The sequence below is a fragment of the Myotis nattereri genome (genome assembly GCF_964212035.1).
Source record: "Myotis nattereri genome assembly, chromosome: 11".
Lineage (NCBI taxonomy): Eukaryota > Metazoa > Chordata > Mammalia > Chiroptera > Vespertilionidae > Myotis > Myotis nattereri.
The window spans coordinates 76,496,986-76,519,156 of record NC_138086.1 but is presented as its reverse complement, the minus strand read 5'-3'; the positions used below and the strand labels follow the sequence as shown (position 1 = coordinate 76,519,156).

General features: G+C 40.6%; 1 protein-coding gene across 1 annotated transcript in view; it reads right to left on the bottom strand.

Moving 5' to 3' along the window:
- The window catches only part of BBS9 (Bardet-Biedl syndrome 9), a 325,628-nt gene that overhangs the window by 227,474 nt on the left and 75,983 nt on the right, over positions 1-22,171 (bottom strand). The window contains exons 6-9 of the mRNA XM_081102088.1: positions 20,309-20,483; positions 11,954-12,038; positions 11,119-11,302; positions 10,347-10,476 (exon numbers count right to left, since the gene is read on the bottom strand). Of these exons, the coding sequence (XP_080958214.1) occupies positions 10,347-10,476; positions 11,119-11,302; positions 11,954-12,038; positions 20,309-20,483 (574 nt within the window). The remainder of the gene's footprint in view (positions 1-10,346; positions 10,477-11,118; positions 11,303-11,953; positions 12,039-20,308; positions 20,484-22,171) is intronic.

The following is a 22,171-nucleotide window of genomic DNA, read 5'->3' as shown; positions in this document are numbered from 1 at the left end:
GCTATACAGTATTTCTAAAACCTCTGGCAGGCAAATTAAACAGATTTACTATGGACTGGTACAAAGTCAAACAATCTGGAACTGTAATTACTAATAAATTTTTCATGAGAGTGGAAGACGCTGTGTTTTACATTATTGCATAAAAAAGAAGATGACAATAAAAGCATGAGACCAAGCAGATCTCTAACTTTCATAAGGGGAGTTTTTCTGAGGGTTATAATTCCAACTGACAAATACCAATAAAGATACGGTTTCTTGATTTATTTATAAGATTACAGCAAGTCTCTTTCATGTGAATAAAACTACCCAAGTAGCAATAAGGAAGTGTGTAAAAGTAGCTTACCAAATAACAGACTGGCTTAGCCATGTGGCGGTAAGGACACTGCAAGCACAATTCTTGCTCAATCAATAGAAAATTCAATCAATATGCAATCTAGAGATTGCTTTATTAAAGACCTTGACCTCACAATAGAAGTATGTGCATGCAGGTAAGGATGGCCATCAAAAATAATACCACTCATTCTACCCCCAAAATGCTTCGACAGAATTGACATAAACCATTTGTCCAAATCATGGTTACTGAGTTAATAATAAATGAAAGAAAAAAATAAGCCAAATATGATCAATTCTATTCTCCCTCCCCCTACAACTCTTTATCTTAATATATTTTTATTGATTTTAGAGAGGAAGGGTGAGGGAGAAAGGGATAGAAACATTAATGATGAGAGAGAGAATCATTGATCAGCTGCCTTCTATATGCCTCTCACTGAGGATCGAGCCTGTAACTCAGATACGTGCCCTGACCAGGAATCGAACCGTGACCTCCTGGTTCATAAGTCGACGCACAACCACTGAGCAACACGAGCCAGGCTACAACTCTTTATATTGAGTTATACTCTATTGGGTTGCATTATCAGGCCCACCAGGCCCCAAACTGCAGCCCCCCTTTTCTGACAGGGGCTCTCTTGCCCTATGTAACATTTCTAGTTAAAATCCCAATTATATGCTTATGCCACTTAAGTTATAGTGGGTTTCTTTAAAATGAATTTATCCCTATTCATACAGAAAAAATATATACATTTTTTACTTCCCAAATAGAATGAAAGGACAAAAGAAAACAAAACAAACAAACAAATAAAAAATGGGGGAAGGAACTGGACTTCTCAGGAAAAAATAATGGTGAAAACCCTGAAACTCTATAAGCTTAAACACCTTAAAATGAGCTAAATTAAACTTCATTTAATTACAATGCCAAAAGCATCACTTATAACCAAAAACAAAAGTTCTAAAGAATCACAGAAAGAATATAAATACTACACTATAATAGGGAAAAAGGAAAGTTAGGAAAACAATCATACTAATGTCAAAACCCACTATGCCAAATTTCATGAAGGTATGCAAATTCTTTCACTTAGCTAGAATTCAGCTATAATAAACACTGTACAAAATAAAACCAAATATTAAGTAGGCAGGGAGGACAGCGGAATATCCAATTACTAAAGACTAATATTTTCTGTGTAAAATCAAGAGCTCAGCAACCATTCGATGATCATATCTTCTAAAATGGTTAACACTTGATTTTAAATTTTTTCCAAAAAAAAAATACCAAAGGCACTATATTGCTCAACCTCTAGCTTGAACAGAAATTATTTTTAGGAATTAAAAGGTAGGCCCAGCTGGTGTCGCTCAGTGGATTGAGCATCGTCCCATGGACCAAGAGGTTCTGGGTTCAATTCCTGGTCAGGGCACATTCCCAGGTTGCGGGCTCAATCCCCAATAGGAGGTGTGCAGGAGGCAGCCAATTGATAATGTCTCTCTCATTGATATTTCTCTCTCTCTCTCTCTCTCTCTCTCTATATATATATATATATATATATATTTCTACAAAGTACAAAAAGAATGACAATTAATAGCAAAAGTTAAGCTGAAAAAAGAAAACTATCCTAATAAATTTATTTGTTCTCAAAGAAATAATATCCTTCCATCGATGAGTCTCAATTTTTCATCTGTAAAAAAGTTCTTCAACTTAAAGCTCCAATAAGGTCTTCCCAGCCACCCTCCCGCTGACACACACACCACAGTGACTTCTACGTAAGTAGCAAGCATATGCCGGATGTTCAGCTTTCTGACTGTGATTCAGTGGCGTGAAAAAGGAGACAAGGTCCCTACATCGAGGAGCATATGATCGAGTTGGGAAATCAGGAAAATCAGACAGCAGTCACCAACACAGTATAAATATCACAGACCTTCAGAGGAGCCAGGGTAGATAGGGGAGGCTTATTGATATGACTTGAGTTAGGACTTGAAGACAGAAGGAATTTGAAAATCCAGAGAAGAAATGGGAAAACCGTTCTGGTCAAGAATACTGTATCAACGAAGGCTAAAAAAATATACTGGTGAACACCGACATAAGTCACCCTTGTGGATATAGCCAGGGAAGTAAAATACCGAAGTACCAGACCAAATTGTTTATACTATAAAATGAGCTACAAGACTTTAAAGCACAATGGCCAAGGCTGCCAGCTAAAGCTTGGAAAGGTTACCCTCACTGAATGTTCACTCAGATACACCTCCACTTTAGGTGTATGTCATGTCTCCAGAGAGAATAACGTCACTGATAAATGATGATCTTTATTTGCTGTTTGGGAAACTAACCACAGCAGAGGTAAGACACTTGGCCAGGCTTCAATATAAATGGAAAACAAGAACAGCGAAGGATTTAAAGAGCATATCCCAGTCGGGCTCTTCTGATTCTGTAAACTGTATGCTTGCTTCACGTTCCCATCGTCTAATCCACAAAAATTAAAATAACTAAACTCAAAGAACTCTATCTAATCAAGAATGCCGTTTACCCCAAAGAGAAAGAAGGCAACGCAGACAGATTTAGAATTGGTTTATAATAAACAAGGTGGAGAGGACTAGGACTGCCAAGTAGGTGGGAGTGGGAGGAAATAAAGCATCTTAGTTTCTGAGCAAAATGCTGTTATTAAGTATAATTGCATCCACTTGATCCAAATCCAATATTTCTTATTCACTAAAAAGAAACATATTAAAATAGCAGCAATTTCCTTTACAAATAAACACATTCAGCCAAGGAAGCTTCTACCAAAAAATAGTTTAGCTCTAAAGATAATCAAAAGCAGGAGCGAAATTATTTCAGCGTTTCTAATTTCAGATAATAACTTCTAAATATAAATACGCTATAACTAAATCAGTAGTAATCACTTTTTTAATTTTTCAAAAAATTACAATGAAATTCCTTCAAACGGTCTAATCCTTATAGTTTTCATGTTAATGTATATAAAAATAAGAAATATCTCCCAATGAGTTATTGCTATATATTAACTGTGGAAATCATTAATGGCAATAATTACACTTAATTATTTAAAATTATAATACTGAAAACGCTTAGATGTAACAGGCTATTTTTTAATATAAGCATCTTGATGCACACTGTATGAAAATTTCTTTTTTTAATCATAATAATTTCCATTACTATTGGACCCTTGACTCGTAAGTTGCATCTGGACCAGAAACTATAAATTAACCATTAATATATTCTGAGAAGCCATATCTTTCAGCTTCTGAGTACGTGACTCTTGACACAGGCACGTTCCTTGTAAATAATATATGTGTGAATAAGTATTTCAACTAAATGCTCTCAGTAGAGTCTTTCTCTACATCCCTCTCCCATGCTCCACAAACATGCAAAAACCACAATGGCTTTTTAGGATTTGAAGATATTGGCTCCTGTGGGGCATGGAGACGATAAACCATACCCACCAGCATGGATCTGTCTTCCTGCACCTGAGCTGTCACTCGGGGGCCAGAGAGAACAACTCTTGGATGAATATATGTACCACTGCGAGAATTACTCTCCCAGAAGAGAAATACTTGGCATGGTCCTGCTGGCAAGATGTTTTTCCTGTTCTAAATCCTTCTAAGTAAATCCAATGTAAAATGTCTGGACACTGCAAAAGCCAATCTCAAACTTTTAAATTTTTCTTTTAAATTTTTCAGATACAAAATAACTATAATTTGTGTTAACTGCCTAGCAATTATAAAACACTAGAGGCCAGGTGCACAAAATATGTGCACTGGAGGAGGGGGTCCCTCGGCCAGGCCTGCGCCCTCTCGCAGTCCAGGACCCCTCGCTCCTTACCACCCGCCTGTTCACTGCTCCTTACCACTTGTCTCGCTTCCACCACCACTGCTGTGCTCGCCAGCTGTGAGCCAGGCTTCTGGCTGAGCGGCGCTCCCACCAGGGGGCAGCTCCTGCATTGAGTGTCTGCCCCCTGGTGGTCAGTGCACATCATAGTGACTGGTTGTTCTGGTCGTTCCACCTTAATGGTTGCACAGGCTTTTATTATATAGACTAGAGGCCTGGTGCACAAAAATTTGTGCACTCAGGGGGGGAGGGGGGTCCCTCAGCCTGGCCTGTGCCCTCTCGCAGTCTGGGACCCCTCGGGAGATAACGACCTGCTGGCTTAGGCCTGCTCCCAGGTGGCAGCGGGCAGGCCCAATCCCTAGGTGCAGCCTCTGGTCAGGCTCAGAGCAGGGCCGATTGGGGAGTTGGGGAGCCTTCCCCTGTCATGCACAGAGCAGGTCAGATTGGGAGGTTGCGATGCCACCCTCAGTCACGCTCAGGGTAGGGCCGATTGGGGGGTTGGGGCACCGCCCCCTGTCACACTCAAGGCAGGGTTGATGGGGAGGTTGTGGCGCCACCCCCTGTCATGCACAGAGCAGGGCCCATCAGGGAGGTTGGGGCTCCGTACCCTGTCATGCACAGAGCAGGGCCAATCAGGGGGTTGGGGCGCTGCCCCCTGTCACACACAGAGCAGGGCCCATCAGGGGGCTTGGGACTCTGTACCCTGTCACGCACAGAGCAGGGTCAATCAGGGGGTTGGGGAGCTCCCCCCTGTCATGCACAGAGCAGGGCCGATCAGGGGGTTGAGGAGCTCCCCACTGTCACTCACAGAGTAGGGCCGATAGGGGAGTTGGGGCACCGCCCCCTGTCACACTCAGGGCAGGGCGGATCAGGGGGTTGGGGCGCCACCACTGTCACACTCAGGGCAGGGCCGATGGGGAGGTTATGGCTCTACTCCATCACACACAGAGCAGGGCCTGTGGGGGGGGGCGGGGCGCCGCACCCTGTCACACACAGAGCAGGGCCGATCAGGGGGTTGAGGCGCCGCATCCTGTCACACACAGAGCAGGGCCAATCAGGGGGTTGAGGCGCCACACCCTGTCACACACAGAGCCGCAGGGCGATCAGGGGGTTTGGGCGCTGCCCCCTGTCACGCTGATCCCAGTGCCAGGAGGCCTCTCGGCTCCGCTGATCCCGGTGCTGGGAGGCCTCGCGGCTCTGCTGATCCTGGTGCTGGGAGGCATATTACCCTTTTACTATATAGGATAGAGGCCTGGTGCACGGGTGGGGCTGGCTGGTTTGCCCTGAAGGGTGTCCTGGATCAGGGTGGGGGTCCCCACTGGGGTGCCTGGCCAGCCTGGATGAGGGGATGATGGCTGTTTGCAGCTGGTCACATACCCTTCAGGGTGGGGGTCCCCACTGGGGTGCCTGGCCAGTCTGGGTGAGGGGCTGAGGGCTGTTTTCAGGCCGACTGAAGCTCCCAACTGCTCCTTTTTTTCTTTTTTCTTTTTATTCTGGGCCAGGTTTAGCTCTGGCTCCAGCTCTGAGGCCTCTGCTGCTGAAAGAAGGTATCTGGTTTGTTTGTGTTCTATAATTGAAACAATGTATAACTCCAGCTCTGAGATCCTGGGCTCGCTGAAAGCAGGTTTCTGGGGTTTCGTTTAGCTTCTATATTTGTTACAATGTTTCTTAAACTGCAAGCTCAGAGGCCTGCAAGGCAGGCGGGGGAACGTTGGAGTCCTCGGTCACTGAAGCAAGCAAGCCTCATGTTAGTTTCAAGCTGCCTGGCTGCTGGCCGCCATCTTGGCTGGCAGTTAATTTGCATATCTCGCTGATTAGCCAATGGGAAGGGTAGCAGTCGTACGCCAATTACCATGTTTCTCTTTTATTAGATAGGATGAGAAAGCAACTTCTTTTAAAATATTCATTGTTTTCTAAGGTTTCCATTTTTTTCAATATTCAGATTTCAGATTAACTGTTAGTGCAACATATGAATGCCCTTAATTGAGCTTCAAAAATAATACAGTCATGTATCGCTCAATGACAGGAATACATTCGGAGTCATTGGGCAATTTCGTCATTGTGGGAATATAGTACAGTGCACCTACCCAAACCTAGATGGTATAGCCCACTACTCACCGAGGCTGCATTGTCCAGCCTATTGTTCTCAGGCTACAAGCCTGTACCACCCAGAAAAACAGAAGCCTTGCCCAGCTGGTGTGGCTCAGTGGTTGAGCATCGGCTTATGAACCAGGAGGTCACAGTTGGATTCCTGGTCAGGGCACATGCCCAGGTTGCAGGCTGGATCCCCTGTAGGGGGCATGTGGGAGGCAGCCAATCAATGATTCTCTCCCATCATTGATGTTTCTATCTCTCTCTCCTTCTCCCTTCCTCACTGAAATCAATAAAAATAAAAGTACAGAAATAGAAAAAATAAAAACTAAGACACAAATACACACACTAGCCTAAGCCTACACAGGGTCCAGATCATTAACACCACTGTCTTCCACTCCACAACTGGTCACTCTGGAAGGTCCGCAGGGGCAATAACACGCATGGTGCCATCCTTTCCTGAGGCTCCTGAGGTGTCAGTCTTTTCAGAATATGTGCATGGTGGTTTGCTTAATTTGCTTCTTTTTCTCATCATAGATTTGCTTGTAAGCACCACAAACATTCCTCCCTATTAATGCAAACCTTCTGGTGTTGAGCCCATGTTTTTAAACTTTTTAAGGAGCTTGGTGAGGTCTGCAATAACTTCTGTTAAAACCTTCACTGTGAATTTTCTTGAAGGATCTTTTCTTCTCCTATAGTTTCCTTTTTTTTTTTGTTTTTGGTCTCTTCCTCATTCCAGTTCCAACAACGCCTCATTCGTTAATTCCTCAGGAACCACATCAAGGAGCTCCTCAATGCCATTCTCATCCACACCCAGTTTAAAGTCATTTGCCATCTCAACCACAGCCTTGTTGATTTTTGCAACTTCCTCGTCCTTGGCAAATCTTTTGCAGTCATGGACGAGCCTCTTGAGTGTCTCCTACCAGAAGCTATTCATATACTTCTTGGCGGCATCATCCCACACCCACGCAAGGTTCTTGATGCAGGCATGGATGCTGTAATCCATCCAGAATTGCATCAGTGTTTTCTCAGCATCTTCCTCAGTTGTAGCAATAGCCTGGGCAAAGGTAGTCCCCAGGTAGTAGGCCTTAAAAGCTAATATAACTCTTTGATTTATTGGATGGATCAAAGAAGTGATGTTTGTAGAAAGAAACATTATTTTGATATTGGGATGAAAATCAAAAAAAAAAAAAGAGGATATCCAGGAGCATTATCAAACATCACTTCTCAATTTCACTGGCAAAGCAACTCAAGAAGGCATCTTGGAAGAAGAGCTACGTCATCCATGACTTCTATGGCACCTGTAGTATCTGGGAGGAGGGGGTATTTATTCATATGTTTGAAGGCCCTGAGAATCTCACTGTGCCAAATGGCAAAGGGTTTCAATTTATAGCCTGCAATATTGCCCCCAAGCAAGACTGTTCCACTGTCCTTAAAAGCCTTAAAACCTGGCATGACTTGGCCTCCTTGCAGATGAAAGTCCTTTCAGGCATCCCTTTCCAGAACAGGGAGGTTTCCTCCACATCAAATATTTGCTCTGGCAAGTGATTTTCCTCCACAATCAGCATATCGAGAGTTTCCAAAAATTCTCCAGTTGCTTTCACCCCAGGACTCGCAGACTCCCACTCACTTTCACATTATGCAATGACCTAGAGGCCCAGTGCATGAATTCGTGCACGGGCGGAGTCCAGCCAGCCCAGACCCAATCGGGGAGGATCAGGGCTGGGCCTGTCAGGAGAAGGAGACAGTGGGAGGTTGGCCGGCCAGCCTGCCCCAATCAGGCCAATCAGAGCCGGGCCGGCTGGGGGGAGGGGCTGTGGGCAATTGGCCGACGGGCCCTGCCCCCGAATAGGGTTGGGGGGGCTGATCAGGGGTCAGCGGCCAGGGGAGGAGCCGTGGGAGGTTGGCCAGTCAGCCTTGCCCCTAATTGGAGTGGGGGGGAGATTGGGAGCAGAGCTGACTTGGGGAGGGGCCACAGGCCAATCAGGGTGGTGGGGGCCCATTGGGGGCAGGGCCAGCCAAGGGGGGTGGGGGGTGCTGCAGGCAGTTGGTCAGCCAGCCCTGCCCCTGACTGGGGTGGGGGGGCTGATATGGGGTGGGGCTGGGTGGGGGGAGGGGCTTCAGGAGGTTGGCCAGCTGGTCCTGCCCCCTATTGGGGTGGGGGTGGGGGGGCGATCAGGGGCGGGACCAGCCGGGGGAGGGGCTGCAGGCCCATCAGGGTGGGACAGGCCGATCAGGGGCAGGGCCAGCTGGGGGGAGGGGCCATAGGAGGTTGGCCGGCCAGCCCCACCCCCCCACTGGGCGGTTTGCTGGCCGCAGTGGGCGTCATAGTGACCAGTCACTCCGGTCATTACAGTGTCCTAGTCGCTGGCTTTTTATATATATTGATTATGATTTTTTTTTAATTATCAAACCTTTTTTACTTTTATTTTTCACTTAAAACAATATTTTATTTTCCATTTCCAGGTGATATATATTAGCTTCAGGTACACAATCCAGTGATTAGACATTATACAACTTACTAAGTGATCCCCCTGATAAATCTAATACCCATCTGATACCATACATAGTTTGAATGAAGATTTTTGAATCATTTAAACCACCCAGAGCTAGCATTAAATTTGACACTGTGATCAGGTCCAGCCTTTTCTTTCAACATCGCAAACAATCTTTTTGCTTTGGCCATGATCACCATGGTGCTGAAAGGGCTACATGTCTGTGTCTGGGCATCAGAAGGTTCTCTGTCTAATACAGAGCCTCCCTGAATTTTTGTTAGCCTTGTTGTCTTCAATGAAGCAGATTCCTTTAACAGTTTCTGTCATGTTGTTCTTATTCTTCAAGATCGTTACTATGGCGGAATGGACATGCCTGACTGGCAAGCAATAACCATCACTGATTTTCCGCCTTCATATTGTCCTTCCAGGTCAGTCACTCAACGTGGCCTATGTTGCATTAAATGTTATGACAGCTACAATGTCACTAAACTACACAAAGTTTTCAACTCCATTATAGTCTTATGGGGCTATTGTTGTTGGCCAAAGTGTCATGATGTGATGCATGACATTCAACCTCTTAATTTGGGGTGATTAGTCACACTGATCAGATACTGTAGATGTCACTGATGAATTCTACATATGGTTTTTAAATGTTCAATAAAATGATATAATAAGCAGAACTGAGTAGATTTGGGAACCTAAGACAGTTTATAAAAAGTGTGTTTCTCTACATATACCGAGATTTTCAATTCCCAAACATAATCTGAGATCTTGCATTTTATACTGAAAATTTTTTTAAATTACACACTTAGGTATCTCCTTTCTCTCACTTTTCATAAATTTTGTGAATTTAATATTCAAATACAAATTTTTGTCTTTCACTTTAAATGCAAAGTGGCCTTATTTAAAATCTAAACTGTCTTAAACACAATCATTAGTGATTCTGCACCATTGGACATAGTCGGAAACAAGTTTTGAAGTATAACATTCTCACAGTCTAACAATAAGGGATCTCCAAATGAAACCCATCAAATGCTTGAAGAAATTATTAATAATAATCTAGCCTAGCCCTGGCTGGGTGGCTCAGTTGATTGAAGCGTTGTCCCATACACCAAAAGGTTGCGAGTTCAATCCCCAGTTGGGGCAAGTACGGGAGGCAACCAATGGACGTTTCTCTCTCACATCTCTCTCTTTCTCTCTCTCTCTCTCTATATATATATATATCTATTTATCTTTCTCTTCCCCCCTCTCTCTAAAATGAATAAAAAAACATATCCTCTGGTGAGGGTTAAAAATAATAATAATAATCTCTCAAACAAACTATTTTCTTGAATGCTTTAATTTACAAAGGATATGTCACTAAAATACCAAATAAAAATGATTAATTGTTCTAATTAAGAATTTTTATATCCTTCTTCTCCAATAAAACTTATATTTTAAAATATTTCTATTGTTGACACTCACACTACAATGTCACTTTTTTAGTAAAATTCATTTTTTAGTAAAATCACTTGCCATTGTTTTATAAAACTTTGGAATAATTCCTTGACTAAGATTCTCTTTTTTTAAAAAAGTCAAATTAAACCACTTACCGTAAAGAGCCCACTCTCACTGCGACAGGCACGTGGGGAAGCTGAGAGGCCCACTTCAGTGTCACGTCCTGATAAACATGCAACAGGCTACTGTGGTTTCCAATCAAAGTATTTATTGTTCCTTCAGAAACTGTAGGGTGAAAATTTTTTTTTAAGGATAAAAAGGAGACAGTCATTAGCAACAGTATATTATATCCCTTTTAGGGGATTTATGTTGCAAACTAATTATAATATCTTAATGTTAATGCACAAAGATTTTTAAGTAATAAAACATGATTTTTCAACTTCAAGCTGCCAATATCTAAAAGGAAAAAAATTAAAGACTTGGAAACTATAACCAGATACTAGCCAATATTTTTGCATTTCATCTAGAAAGCATGAGTTTCATTAATATTTAACACATTGAAGCTAATGATTTTCTGGGCATTCACTACAGAAAAGTCATTCTATTAGGCATCACTCTGCTCCATTCTGCTTATAGAGGAGTCTGATGTTCTCTTGGAATCATTGTAAATAGCCTCCTTTTGGAAAGCAGTAATGTACGCCTGGGGCCAATTCTACAATCCTTTTGTACAAAGTAAAACGACTGACAAACCCAAGTGTGTGCTTTATATCAAACTTCTATTCAAACTTCCAAAGTTAAAATTTCCATTACATGTTCAGTTTAAAAGTGTTTTCCTAGATGTTCATATGCATGTGAGTTTGCCTTTTTCTGGTGTAAATAGCACAGCCCTGACATATGGAAGAGATAAAAGAAAATCTCTCTACACACCTGAGCAGTACGGGAGAAAACAACTTGGGCTACAATCAAGTTTCTTCATGAATTGAATCTGACCATTATCCTTAAGGCAAAAAAAGTTTCTTTCACCAAGAACAAAAACAGAAGATGCTGACTGATTGAAAGACATAATACATATATCAAGGGCTTGCTCTCCAATATTTAGAGTCCAATCTACCTGCAAAGGAAAACCTAAGATCAATTTAGTTGCAAAAAATAAATAAATAAAACCTAAGTACCCATCCATAGACTACTGGATAAAAAAGATGTGGTAGATACATACAATAGAATATTACCCGGCCATAAAAAGAATGAAATCTTACCATTTGCGACAACATGGATGGACCTAGAGGATAATATGCTAAGTGAAATAAGTCAGACAGAGAAAGACAAATATTGTATGATTTCACTTATATGTGGTATCTAAAGAATTAAATAAAGAAACAAACAAAACAGACTCATAGATACTGATGGTTGCCAGATGGGGGTGAGGGACTGGATGGAAATGATGAAAGGCTTAAAACTACAAGTTGGTAGTTACAAAACAGTCACAGGAATGTAAAATTCAGCATAGGGAATATAGTCAATAATACTGTAACCATGCATGGTGCCAGCCATTTAGGGTACTAGACGTATCGGGGGATCACTTTGTAAATTATATAAATGTCCAACCACTACACTGTACACCTGGAACTGATATAAAATAATACTGAATGTCAACTGTAATTGAAAAATAGAAAAAAAATTTAATTTAAAAAAATAAAAATAAATCAATAACAAAATAAACATAACATTGCTAAAATTTTTATATTTAAAAAAATGGCCTTACAACAAGTCTTTTTCCAGAACCAAGTTTTTGCTGTTCAGTCTCCTGTCTTTTATCTGCATCTGTTGCAAAAGCGAGTACTTGGTACCTGTTTGAAAGATATGAAATAATTGAAAATGACTTTAGAGTTTAAAAGTAGAAATTATTTTAAACTTTAAAAGCACATAACCTCAATAAAGCTGATCAAGAAAAAGAAGTAAATAAAGCACATAATCTATAAACCTAATGAACCACTTTTACCTTGGTTTTAAAAACTGTAAAATTTAGGATTGAATTCTTACTGAATTATACTGTGACATAAGACTATGTAAAACTGTCATGGTCAAGAAATTATAACCATATGTCCCAAAATTCAATATGGGGAATATAGCTCTGCCAACTATCAAAGCATTTCCATTAAAATTTTATGTGACAAATAACAATATTCAAGAAAGATCTAGCACCAAAACACCAAATAGAAGAAAAATGTAAATAATGGAAAGCAGCCGGATGCAGCAGAAATTATTAATATGTAATCAATGGAACCAAGAAGAACTGAGTCTAAGCCCCAGCTAAATCACTGAGTAGTTGAGTGAATTTTGGCAAGTTAAACACTCTGTGTCTTATCTTCCCCATGTATAAAATGGGAATGATAATCTCTGACACAGGCATTGTTAAAAGAATTAAAAAGTAATATAGCCTAGTCAGTTTTCTCAGTGGTTAGAGCAGTGGCCCATGGACCAAAGGGTCACAGGTTTGATTCCCAGTCAAGGGCATGCACTTCGATTGAAAGCTGGATCCCCAGCCCAAGTTAGGGCATGTGCAAGAGGCAACCAATTGATGTGTCTCTCTCACACCGATGTTTCTCTTTGCCCCCTTCCTCTTCACTCTCTCGTAAAAAAAAATAAAATCAATGGAAAAAATATCCCGAGGTAGAGGATTAAAAAGAAAAGTAATATAGTGTCTAGTATAGTATCTGGTATATATTAGGTGCTCATTTATTAGCAGACAGATAATGGTTTATATAAGGGGATAGATCAATAACCTAGTAGTTTATTTGATATGTAATAAGTTCTCAATAATGGGCATTATTACTTTCTATAAGCATTTCATAGCTTTTATTTCAATAGTAACATTTAGCTCAAATCATTCTTTAAAATAATTTGTGGCCCGAGCTGGTTTGGTTCAGTGGCTAGAGAATTGGCCTGTGGACTAAAGGATCCTGGGTTCAATTACAGTCAAGGGCACATGCCCGGGTTGCGGGCTTGATCCCCAGTAGGGGGCATGCAGGAGGCAGCCAATCAATCAATGATTGTCTCTCATCATTGATGTTTCTAGCTCCCTCTCCTTTCCTCTCTGAAATCAATAAAAATATATTTAAAATAATAATAATAATTTATAAATATTATTCACTTTAGAAATGATTAATTTAGCCAAGAGAGTTTATTTTGCTTATTTCCCATTAATTACTGGTATATGAGAGTAATAATCCCACTCTAAACGAAGAAACTTCAGGCTCATAGGTTCTTTTCCCTCCTATCAAATCAGAACTCCTTGCATTGTAGCTAAGAGGAAAATCAGTAAGATATATTCAGACACCTCATATTGTCTAAGAGAAAGATGTCTGATCATGTGAACATCCAGGACCTGAATGAAGGCAATGTGAGATATCTACATAAGCACTAAAATGTACAGTGTTCATATATCATATACCAGCTTTAAAACCATCCTACTCAATCAGGAATATTTCATTTGTAAAAAGCCTCCAATTTCAGTTGGAGGCAGAATGACTATGAATTAAGTGAGATTTTGCAAGACATTCATAAAGACAGTCTTGTAGTTAATACTGAAGCTTAATGTGTATGAATTTCATTCAGTAAACATATAGCAGGGGTCTGATACAAGCACTGACAATGGAAAAAATACTCATGGTCTATATTCATTAGGATCTCCCAAAGTAGTAGAGATTCATATACAAACAAATGTAGCTTAGAACACCTGTGCTAATGGAAGGTATGCATGCAGTACCAAGGGAACATGGTAGCAGAAACATAAATCAAAGTGGAAGAACATATATGTTCTTGGTACTGGTTTAGGAGGAGAAAGCTACATTTTAAAGAATAAGTGAAAACTCATTGTGCTGGTAAAGAGGCAAAGGTGTTCCCGGCTTGTGTGCCTCAGTGGTTGAACATTGACCTATGATCCAGGAGGTCACGGCACCTTCCCTGTCAGGGCACATGCCCAGGTTGTGGGCTCAATCCCCAGTGTGGGGTGTGCAGGGGACAGCCAATCAATGATTCTCTCTCATCATTGATGTTTCTCTCTCCCTCGCCCTCTCCCTTCCTCTCTGAAATCAATAAAAATGTGTGTGTTTTAAAAAAGGTAAAGGTGTTATGGCAAAGCGAACAGCACAAGCAAAGGCACACACCAGTGAAAGAGACATGAAAGGCTACCACAGTGTAGGAGAGATGCATGGCCGGGAGGACTGAGTCATGGGAAAGGAGACAAAATAGGTAGGAGGGTAACGATCTCAGGCTTGTAAAACTGGACGAAAAAATCTCATAGGCAACTGCAGCAAATGTCTCCATACCAACTGAGACTGCCTTTCAAAATGTCTGTGTGTCTTCCAAAGTGCAAATAACCAGACCTCACATCCCACCCTCTAAATCGCATTGCTTTACTCTTCCCAGTTCAGGGTAACAGAACCTGTATGCACCGGTGATAGCCATGAGCCCAGAGCTGGTCCTGCTATGGCTCTAACCTTAGACGGCTAATTACAGAGGTGGCTAATTTCCTGCAGACACCAACCTACCAGAGGACGGTATGGATATTAATGAGATGGTTGCAAAAATCCAAAGCTTTGGAGCTGTTTGAAGCTTCTTATATAACTACAAAGGGTTATTATTTCATCTGAGGAATAAGCTCAATCCTAAAGTGGCCTCATTAACATCAAAACAGCAGGCAGAGACCCAGCCAAAATTGACTCCTGATTTCCAAATCCAGGTCATTTCTCTTCCTGGAAAACGACTCAGAAGAGAATTTTATTACTAAACGTAGCTGACAGTAAATTTAGATGATGACAAACTTATAATAGCATCTATTTTATGGTTCTTCCTTATCCTCTTAACTGTGACCAATAATGTACATGGAAATGTAAACCAAAACCAGAGAATTCTAAACAGACTTGGAAATTCTGAAATAAAGAAAACACTTGGATTTTTTTTCCTTACCATTCAAGTGTCCAGTGATATAAGTTAAAGAATAAGAGTCCTAGCCTGGCTAGTGTGGCTCAATGGTTGAGTGTTGACCTATGAACCAGGAGGTCACAGTTCAATTCCCAGTCAGGGCACATGCCCAGGTTGCCGATTTGATCCCCAGTGGGGGGCATGCAGAAGGCAGCCGATCAATGATTCTCTTTCATCATTGATGTTCCTATCTCTTTCTCCCTCTCCCTTCCTCTCTGAATCAATCAATCAATAAAATATTTTTTAAAAGATTCCCTTGTTCAGGCTGCTGAAGAATAATTTGGCCCAATGTAATAAGATTCCATGAAAGAGCATCATACATGTTTCTCAGAACAGAGAGGCAGTAATCACAAATACAGCAGGTCCAGATGAACGGTGGTGCTTTTTGGCCCAGTAACCACAAGTGCTTACTGGGTCCTGTGGAGCACCACTGACAAATTCAACCACATAATTCAGTGCTCTTCTGTAACACATCGTAAAAACAGCGGCAAGGAGCTAAAATATGGACTGAGGTGTCACAGAGTACAAAAGTAAACCCTCCACAATCATTTATTTTCAAATGAAACATAGTTGGCACCTCAAAGGATAACAGGAGATTTTGAAACCTTTGTATTTAATTCAGGGAACTCCACTAGAAATGGAAAGCTCTGGGTACAGAGCCTTACACTGTTCCTTTTCAACTATAGCTAAAACAGTCTTGATTGTGCCAGAGGGAATCATTTTCATTAAAAGAAGGCAGTAACAAAACAGAAACATTCCTTACAAACTTTTCACTCCTTCATCAAGTTCTTCTTAAACACCTACTTTCAACAGGGTACAATGCTGGGCACTTCAGAGGATAGAAATCCCTGCCATCAAAGATCACTTAGCTCAGTCAAGAAGAAAAACAAGCAAATATGTAATATCAGTGAAAGCATAAATAGTACTTGAGAAAGCAGTGGAAAACTATTCTAAATTGAGAAGGAGGAGATGTGACTTGGAGAGCCAGGTCACAGAACTGAAGGGGAGCAGGGAGGCTTCCAGAAATTATTTTCATATGCAAAGAAGGAAGGAAAAGCATTCCAGGCAGAGTACAGCACGAGCAAGAGAGAAAAGCCCTGGATATATATGGAGAACCCCAAATATTTTCATTTGACAAGAACGCATGGTGAAGAACACAATCTTCTTTTCACAATATTGTCAATTAAATTCAAAAAAGATATTTTAAAATATTTTAAAGCCTATTATCTTCTTACAATGGACCACAAGCCACTCTTAGGGTGCTGTGAAGTGTTGAGCACAGAGGAGAGAAAGATGTAACGTATGGCAAAGACGTTCTTCAGGGAGCCTCCCTAAGTCCAACTCTCAGCTGAGGTCCCACCTGCAGGCCTCCTCCGTATCCTGTGCACAGCTCCGCCATAGCCTGTATCACTGTGAACTGAAAGAGCCCATGGATTTGCTACTTCCCCCATGTGCTTATAGCTTGAGGACAGGAGACAGGTCTTATTTGACTTTGCATTTCCTGTACTTGGCACAGTGTGTGGCACATAGAAGCCTCTTGAAAAATGTTTTCTGAATGAATGAATGAATGAATGAACCAATAAACCGAATTATTCCATCAGTAAGCAGATATTTAAGGCACAGTCTGCTCTCAGGAACCTGATAATTCAAGACATCCTCTGGAACATCTCAGCACAGTAAAGGAAGACAATATATGATACTGTGCAAAAATCAGTGTTTTAGGCAAAAATATATCTCAGAGGTAAAAAAAAAAAAAAGAGGATAGTTGGACAAGTTACCTTTAAAAGTCCCTTCCAAATCTGAAAGTCAACATAATAGAGGTAAAATGGTACTGGATTATAAAGAGCACTAAATTTCAATATAAGAAAATTTGGATTTTTTTAATAAGAAACAAAAATTCTGGCTTAAAGAGGTGGTTTTAAAAGATAGCTATAAGAAGGACTCTAAAATCTAGAGGTAAGAAAATCATAAATCCAAGGGAAAAGATAAAAGCCTCAATGCCAATGGGACCACAATGGCTGAAGAAAGGGGAAAAAAGATAGAAAGGTCAGGATTTACTGACTGAATGACTCTGATAAGAAAGGAAAGAAAAAGAGAATTAAAAATGATTCAGCCAGTCGGCATGGCTCAGCAGTTGAGTGTCGACCCATGAACCAGGAGGTCACAGTTCAATTCCTGGTCAGGGCACATGCCTGGGTTGCGGGCTCGATCCCCAGTGTGGGGCATGCAGGAGGGGGCATGCAGCCGATCAGTGATTCTCTGTCATCATTGACGTTGCTATCTCTCATTTTCTCTTCCTCTCTAAAATCAATGAAAATATTTTTAAAAATAAAAATGATTCAAAGTTTTGATAAATATGGCCAAAAGAATAGTGGTACCTAAGCTACCCTCTCCAAAAAAGGCAAATAATTCTCTCACTTCAAAAAAGAAAAACAATGCTCAATGTGTGTCCCTGAATTAGAATCCAACCTGGAGCGTGTGTCTGCAATGACAACTTCTGGGACTTTTCCCAAAACTACTAAATCAAAATCTAGAGTGTTGGGGACTGGGAATCTGCAAACATGCATTTTATGACAGGGTTCCCAGGTGATTCTATGCACACTGAAGTCGGAGGCCCATGGCCTTCCCTCCTTCCTCATAGAACATAACTGAGCTTGTTTTAAAATAATCAAACATCAGGAGCAAAAATGAAAATGATATATGGACATTTAATTATCTGATCTTCTACTCTGATCACTTAGGTTGTTTTCCATTTTCCCCCCTACAATTTAAAACAATTGTCCTACACACTTTCTTGTAGGAAACATTTTATCAAAATTCTTAGTTAATTCTTATAAGTGAAATTGTTTCTTAAACATCTACCATGTTTTCTCATCACTCCTATTTTCTCAACCTTGATGATTTATTTTTTTCATTCTTGTTAAAGTTTGAAATTAAACTCAGGGGGGAAAATGAAAATGACACTTTTTATACTAACTGATGGCATTCTGTTAACTGATTACAAAGATTTTAGTGAAATCTCAAAAGAACCTGCCGTTTTCATGCTTTCTCCCATCCTAAACTGCACCCACGATTATCATTTAATTTTATCTATTAAACTTAAAAGCATATAGAAATACAACATACTACTTAATGGCATAAACCCTCTTGATTGTCATCATTTCACAATAACCCCATATCCCATGCATTTGTATCATTATAAAAGACCCACATAAAACACGTGCGTTTTTTAGCCCTAGATGCAGATGAGTTTAATAGACTGAATCACCACGCTTAAAACAGAGTGAGCTCCTGGGGGATTACAGTTACACATTAAGGAAACCTACGCCTTGCTCCCTCACCCAGCGACTCCTGGAGTTATTACCAAATTAATCCCTATGCACATGTTTCAAAGAGTAAGTGAGAGAGTCTCCGTGCGGTGACCCTGTGAGGCACCGCCAGTATCGCTCCTTGGCAAGAGTTGAGACACACAACTGGGTGGAAAGCTGAAAAGCAGATCTCCTCAATACTGCTTACTTGTGACAGGCTTGAATGTATTATACAGATATTTTTCTCAGCCTTTTAAGATAACTCTAATATTTTATTTATTAACAGTAGCAATGACACAACTCATTCATCTCCTTTGGACAAGAGCCACAGGAGTTACAGAAGGAATGTGACACAATAATGCACTGCCTGTGTCAGTTAACTGCTGTTTAGTCACAAGCATTTGCCTTTTTTCGGAGTTTTGAATCCTAGGTGCCTTGACAATAATTCACAAAAGCCACTTAGGAAGGGAAAACTGCATTGCTTTGCTATGTACATAATATTGAAACTTGAAGACAAAATGTACAGGTGTTGTCTGATTAATTTATATTTTCTTCCTGCCTTGGGTAAATGGGCGGCCAAAAATAATACCGAAAAGCTATAATGAAGTGTTGCTTGGACATTTGAAGTTCTAACTGTTGCCATCAGTAAGATAAAAAAAGTGATTGAAGATACTGTAAGTCTCCAAATCTATTTCTTTTCCCAGCATGGATTTCTTTCTTTTCCCCATTCCCCTTTCCAACAACAACAAAAATACACAGTCTCCAGCCCTGGCCGGTGAGGCTCAGTGGTAGAGCACCAGCCCACAAACCAAAGGATCATGGGTTCAATTCCCCGTCAAGGGCACGTACCTGGTTGCAGGTTCCATCCCCTGTCCAGTCAGGGCGTGTGCGGGAGGCAGCCAATTGATGTGTCTCTCTCACACCCATGTTTCTGTTTCTCTCTTTCCCTTTCTTCCTCTCTCTCTCTCTCCCCCCCTCCCCCACTACCTACCTTCCTCTCTCTCTAAAAATTCAATGGAAAAAATTACTTCAGGTGGTGAGGATTAAACAAAACAAAAAAAATCCAAAAACTCAAAACCTTCATTTTTATTGAAATGTAGCTGATGGAGGAGAAAAGGTGTCTCTCTGAACACAAGTCAACACCACCAATAAAAATTTCTAGCAAAAAGTATAAACTGTTTTCATAGGGTCATTCACTTCTATTATGAATCCTCTTATAAACATTCATAAAAACACTTGTATTTCTTGCCAGTATTCTCCCTATGTACACATACATTCTTTTTTTGTTGTTGTTATAAAATAATTCCATATATCCATCTTTGTATGAGGCTTTTTCCACTGACCCTGTGTTTTATTATTTATAATTCAGGGAACAGTCCCAAGAGTTATTGACCATTTTCCATAGGGTGGCAACATGACACACATTTAATCCTATAAAAAAAGAAAACAACTTGTCAAATAGTCATTTTTTTTAATTCTATGGTTTTCCCCTCTTTATTTTATTACCTTTTTCCATCACCATTTATCCCCCATATACCCTCTCTTTCACTTCCACCCACTCCCCTCTCCCTGCAGTTACCACACTATTGTCCATGTCCATGAGTTCTTTCTCTTTGAAATAGCCATTCTTATCCCTTTACAGCCAGACAAGGACACTGGCCATCAAACAGCTGGAAGTAGCAAAATCTAAGTTACCACAATTTCATCTTATAAAAACAACAACCAGGCTCTTCTTAATTTGTGATATTAGCTCTTTGTGGGGAAAAATGAATCAGCAACATACACACCAAAAACGCTGATTTCTAAGGTGGGACATCCAAACTTACTTGTAACTTTCCACTTGTCGGCAGGAAGAGACAGTGATGAAGGAGTCTGTCCGGAAACTGTAGGCAAGGGGGCCAGGCAAGAGAAAACCAGGGAGAAACCTCCCAAAGGCATAGCTTTCCTGCTCAAACACCATCAGCATCCCATCCATTGACTGGATACAAATTAAATCTCGACCTAAAGAAGAATTAGAGGGAAGTAGGTGACCTGTTCTTAAATATACTGGTTATAATTTATCCCTATCTGCCACAAATATGTCATAGCTCATTTTTTCTCCCAAGCAGTAAAATGAGCAGTTCAAATTTTAAATTACAAACTGGTGAAGCTATCAGATTATTATATATCAGTATATATACAGTTCCCAATTTTTAAAGGATTCAGATGTCTATAATTTTACATACATTTATTTTCATTTACTGTGCACTAAAATCTCTAGCTCAAGATAACCCCTAAGAGCAAGCATGACTCTGCAAGATACCAGTTTTCCCAAAATCAGAAATACAACAGCTGTTCTGTACAAGGCTATTTGTCTGTATAATAGGTCAGCCTCATACTTTCTCATATATATATATATATATATATATATATATATATATATATATATTATTGATTTCAGAGAGGAAGGGAAAGGAAGAAAGAGATAGAAACATCAAGGATGAGAGAGAATCATTGATCGGCTGCCTCCTGCACACCCCCTAGTAGGGATCAAGCCCGCAACCCGGGCATGTGCCCTGACCAGGAATTGAATCATGACCTCCTGGTGCATGGGTCGATGATCAACCACTGAGCAACACCAGCCAGGTTCAGATTCATTCATGATGTATGGTAGGCTTTGGAGTCCAAGTTTTTAAAATCTAATATTTACTATGCTTGTTAAAGGTTTCCAAAGAGCTATGGGTTTGTGTATGGATGCTATACAAATGTATTCACAGAGATCTATTAGGCAATGAGTCCTTCATCCATGGAGAACTTAACTATTTAGCAAGCCCACCATCTGTACCCTGCAAAGAAAGTATAAAATGCTTCAAAAGCATTGAAAAAGATGCTGCAAAGTCTTTGTAATGAAAATCACGCAAACCTTCCCCAGGTAGATCCCCAGATCTCACTCAGGGCACCGATTCTTATTTTAAGTGTGGTTCTAACAAGGCAGTTCTCATGAAGGGGCTCCTGACACCTGGGAGCTTCAGCTCTTATATTTGTATAAGAGCTCCAACGTCAGAGGTAAGATGTACCGGACAGCACATGTGGAACACACACTAAATCATAGCTTTATTATGATAGTTACTGTTACCTGCTTTCCCAGCCCAGAGCAAAGAAAAAGCACATGAGAAAATTGTGAAGACAGTGACAGCTATCAGCAGTGGAAGCTATGCCCTAACAAAAAAAGAAAAAACAACAACAAAAAAAAAAAGACAGAACATCTATAAAATAGTTTTTAATAAATAACATTCTGAACTCAGCATAGGAGCAATAACGCTGAACCTATATAGTTCAAAAAGACAAATGTCATATTGTAATGTACTTGGAGTAATTAAATGGATTTTAATATCACTTGGAATAGCTCAGTCATTTGAAAAAAGAACTTGTGGCAGAGATGCTAACTGCTGCCCTAGTAGTCATCCTTTCTTTTTATACCTGAATTATCACTAGACACGTGGCCATCCAGAATAAAGCCTTCATTTCCAGGCCTCTAACACAGATGCATCATATGATTATGTTCCTGCCAATGAGGTGGGAGCTGAGGTGATATATACAACATCCAAACATGCCCTTAAAAGGACGGAATATGCACTCCCTCCCCTCTTCCCAGCATGGTGGTAGGGCTGGAACAGCTATCTTGGCCTCCGAAATGGAAGCTCCCCTAT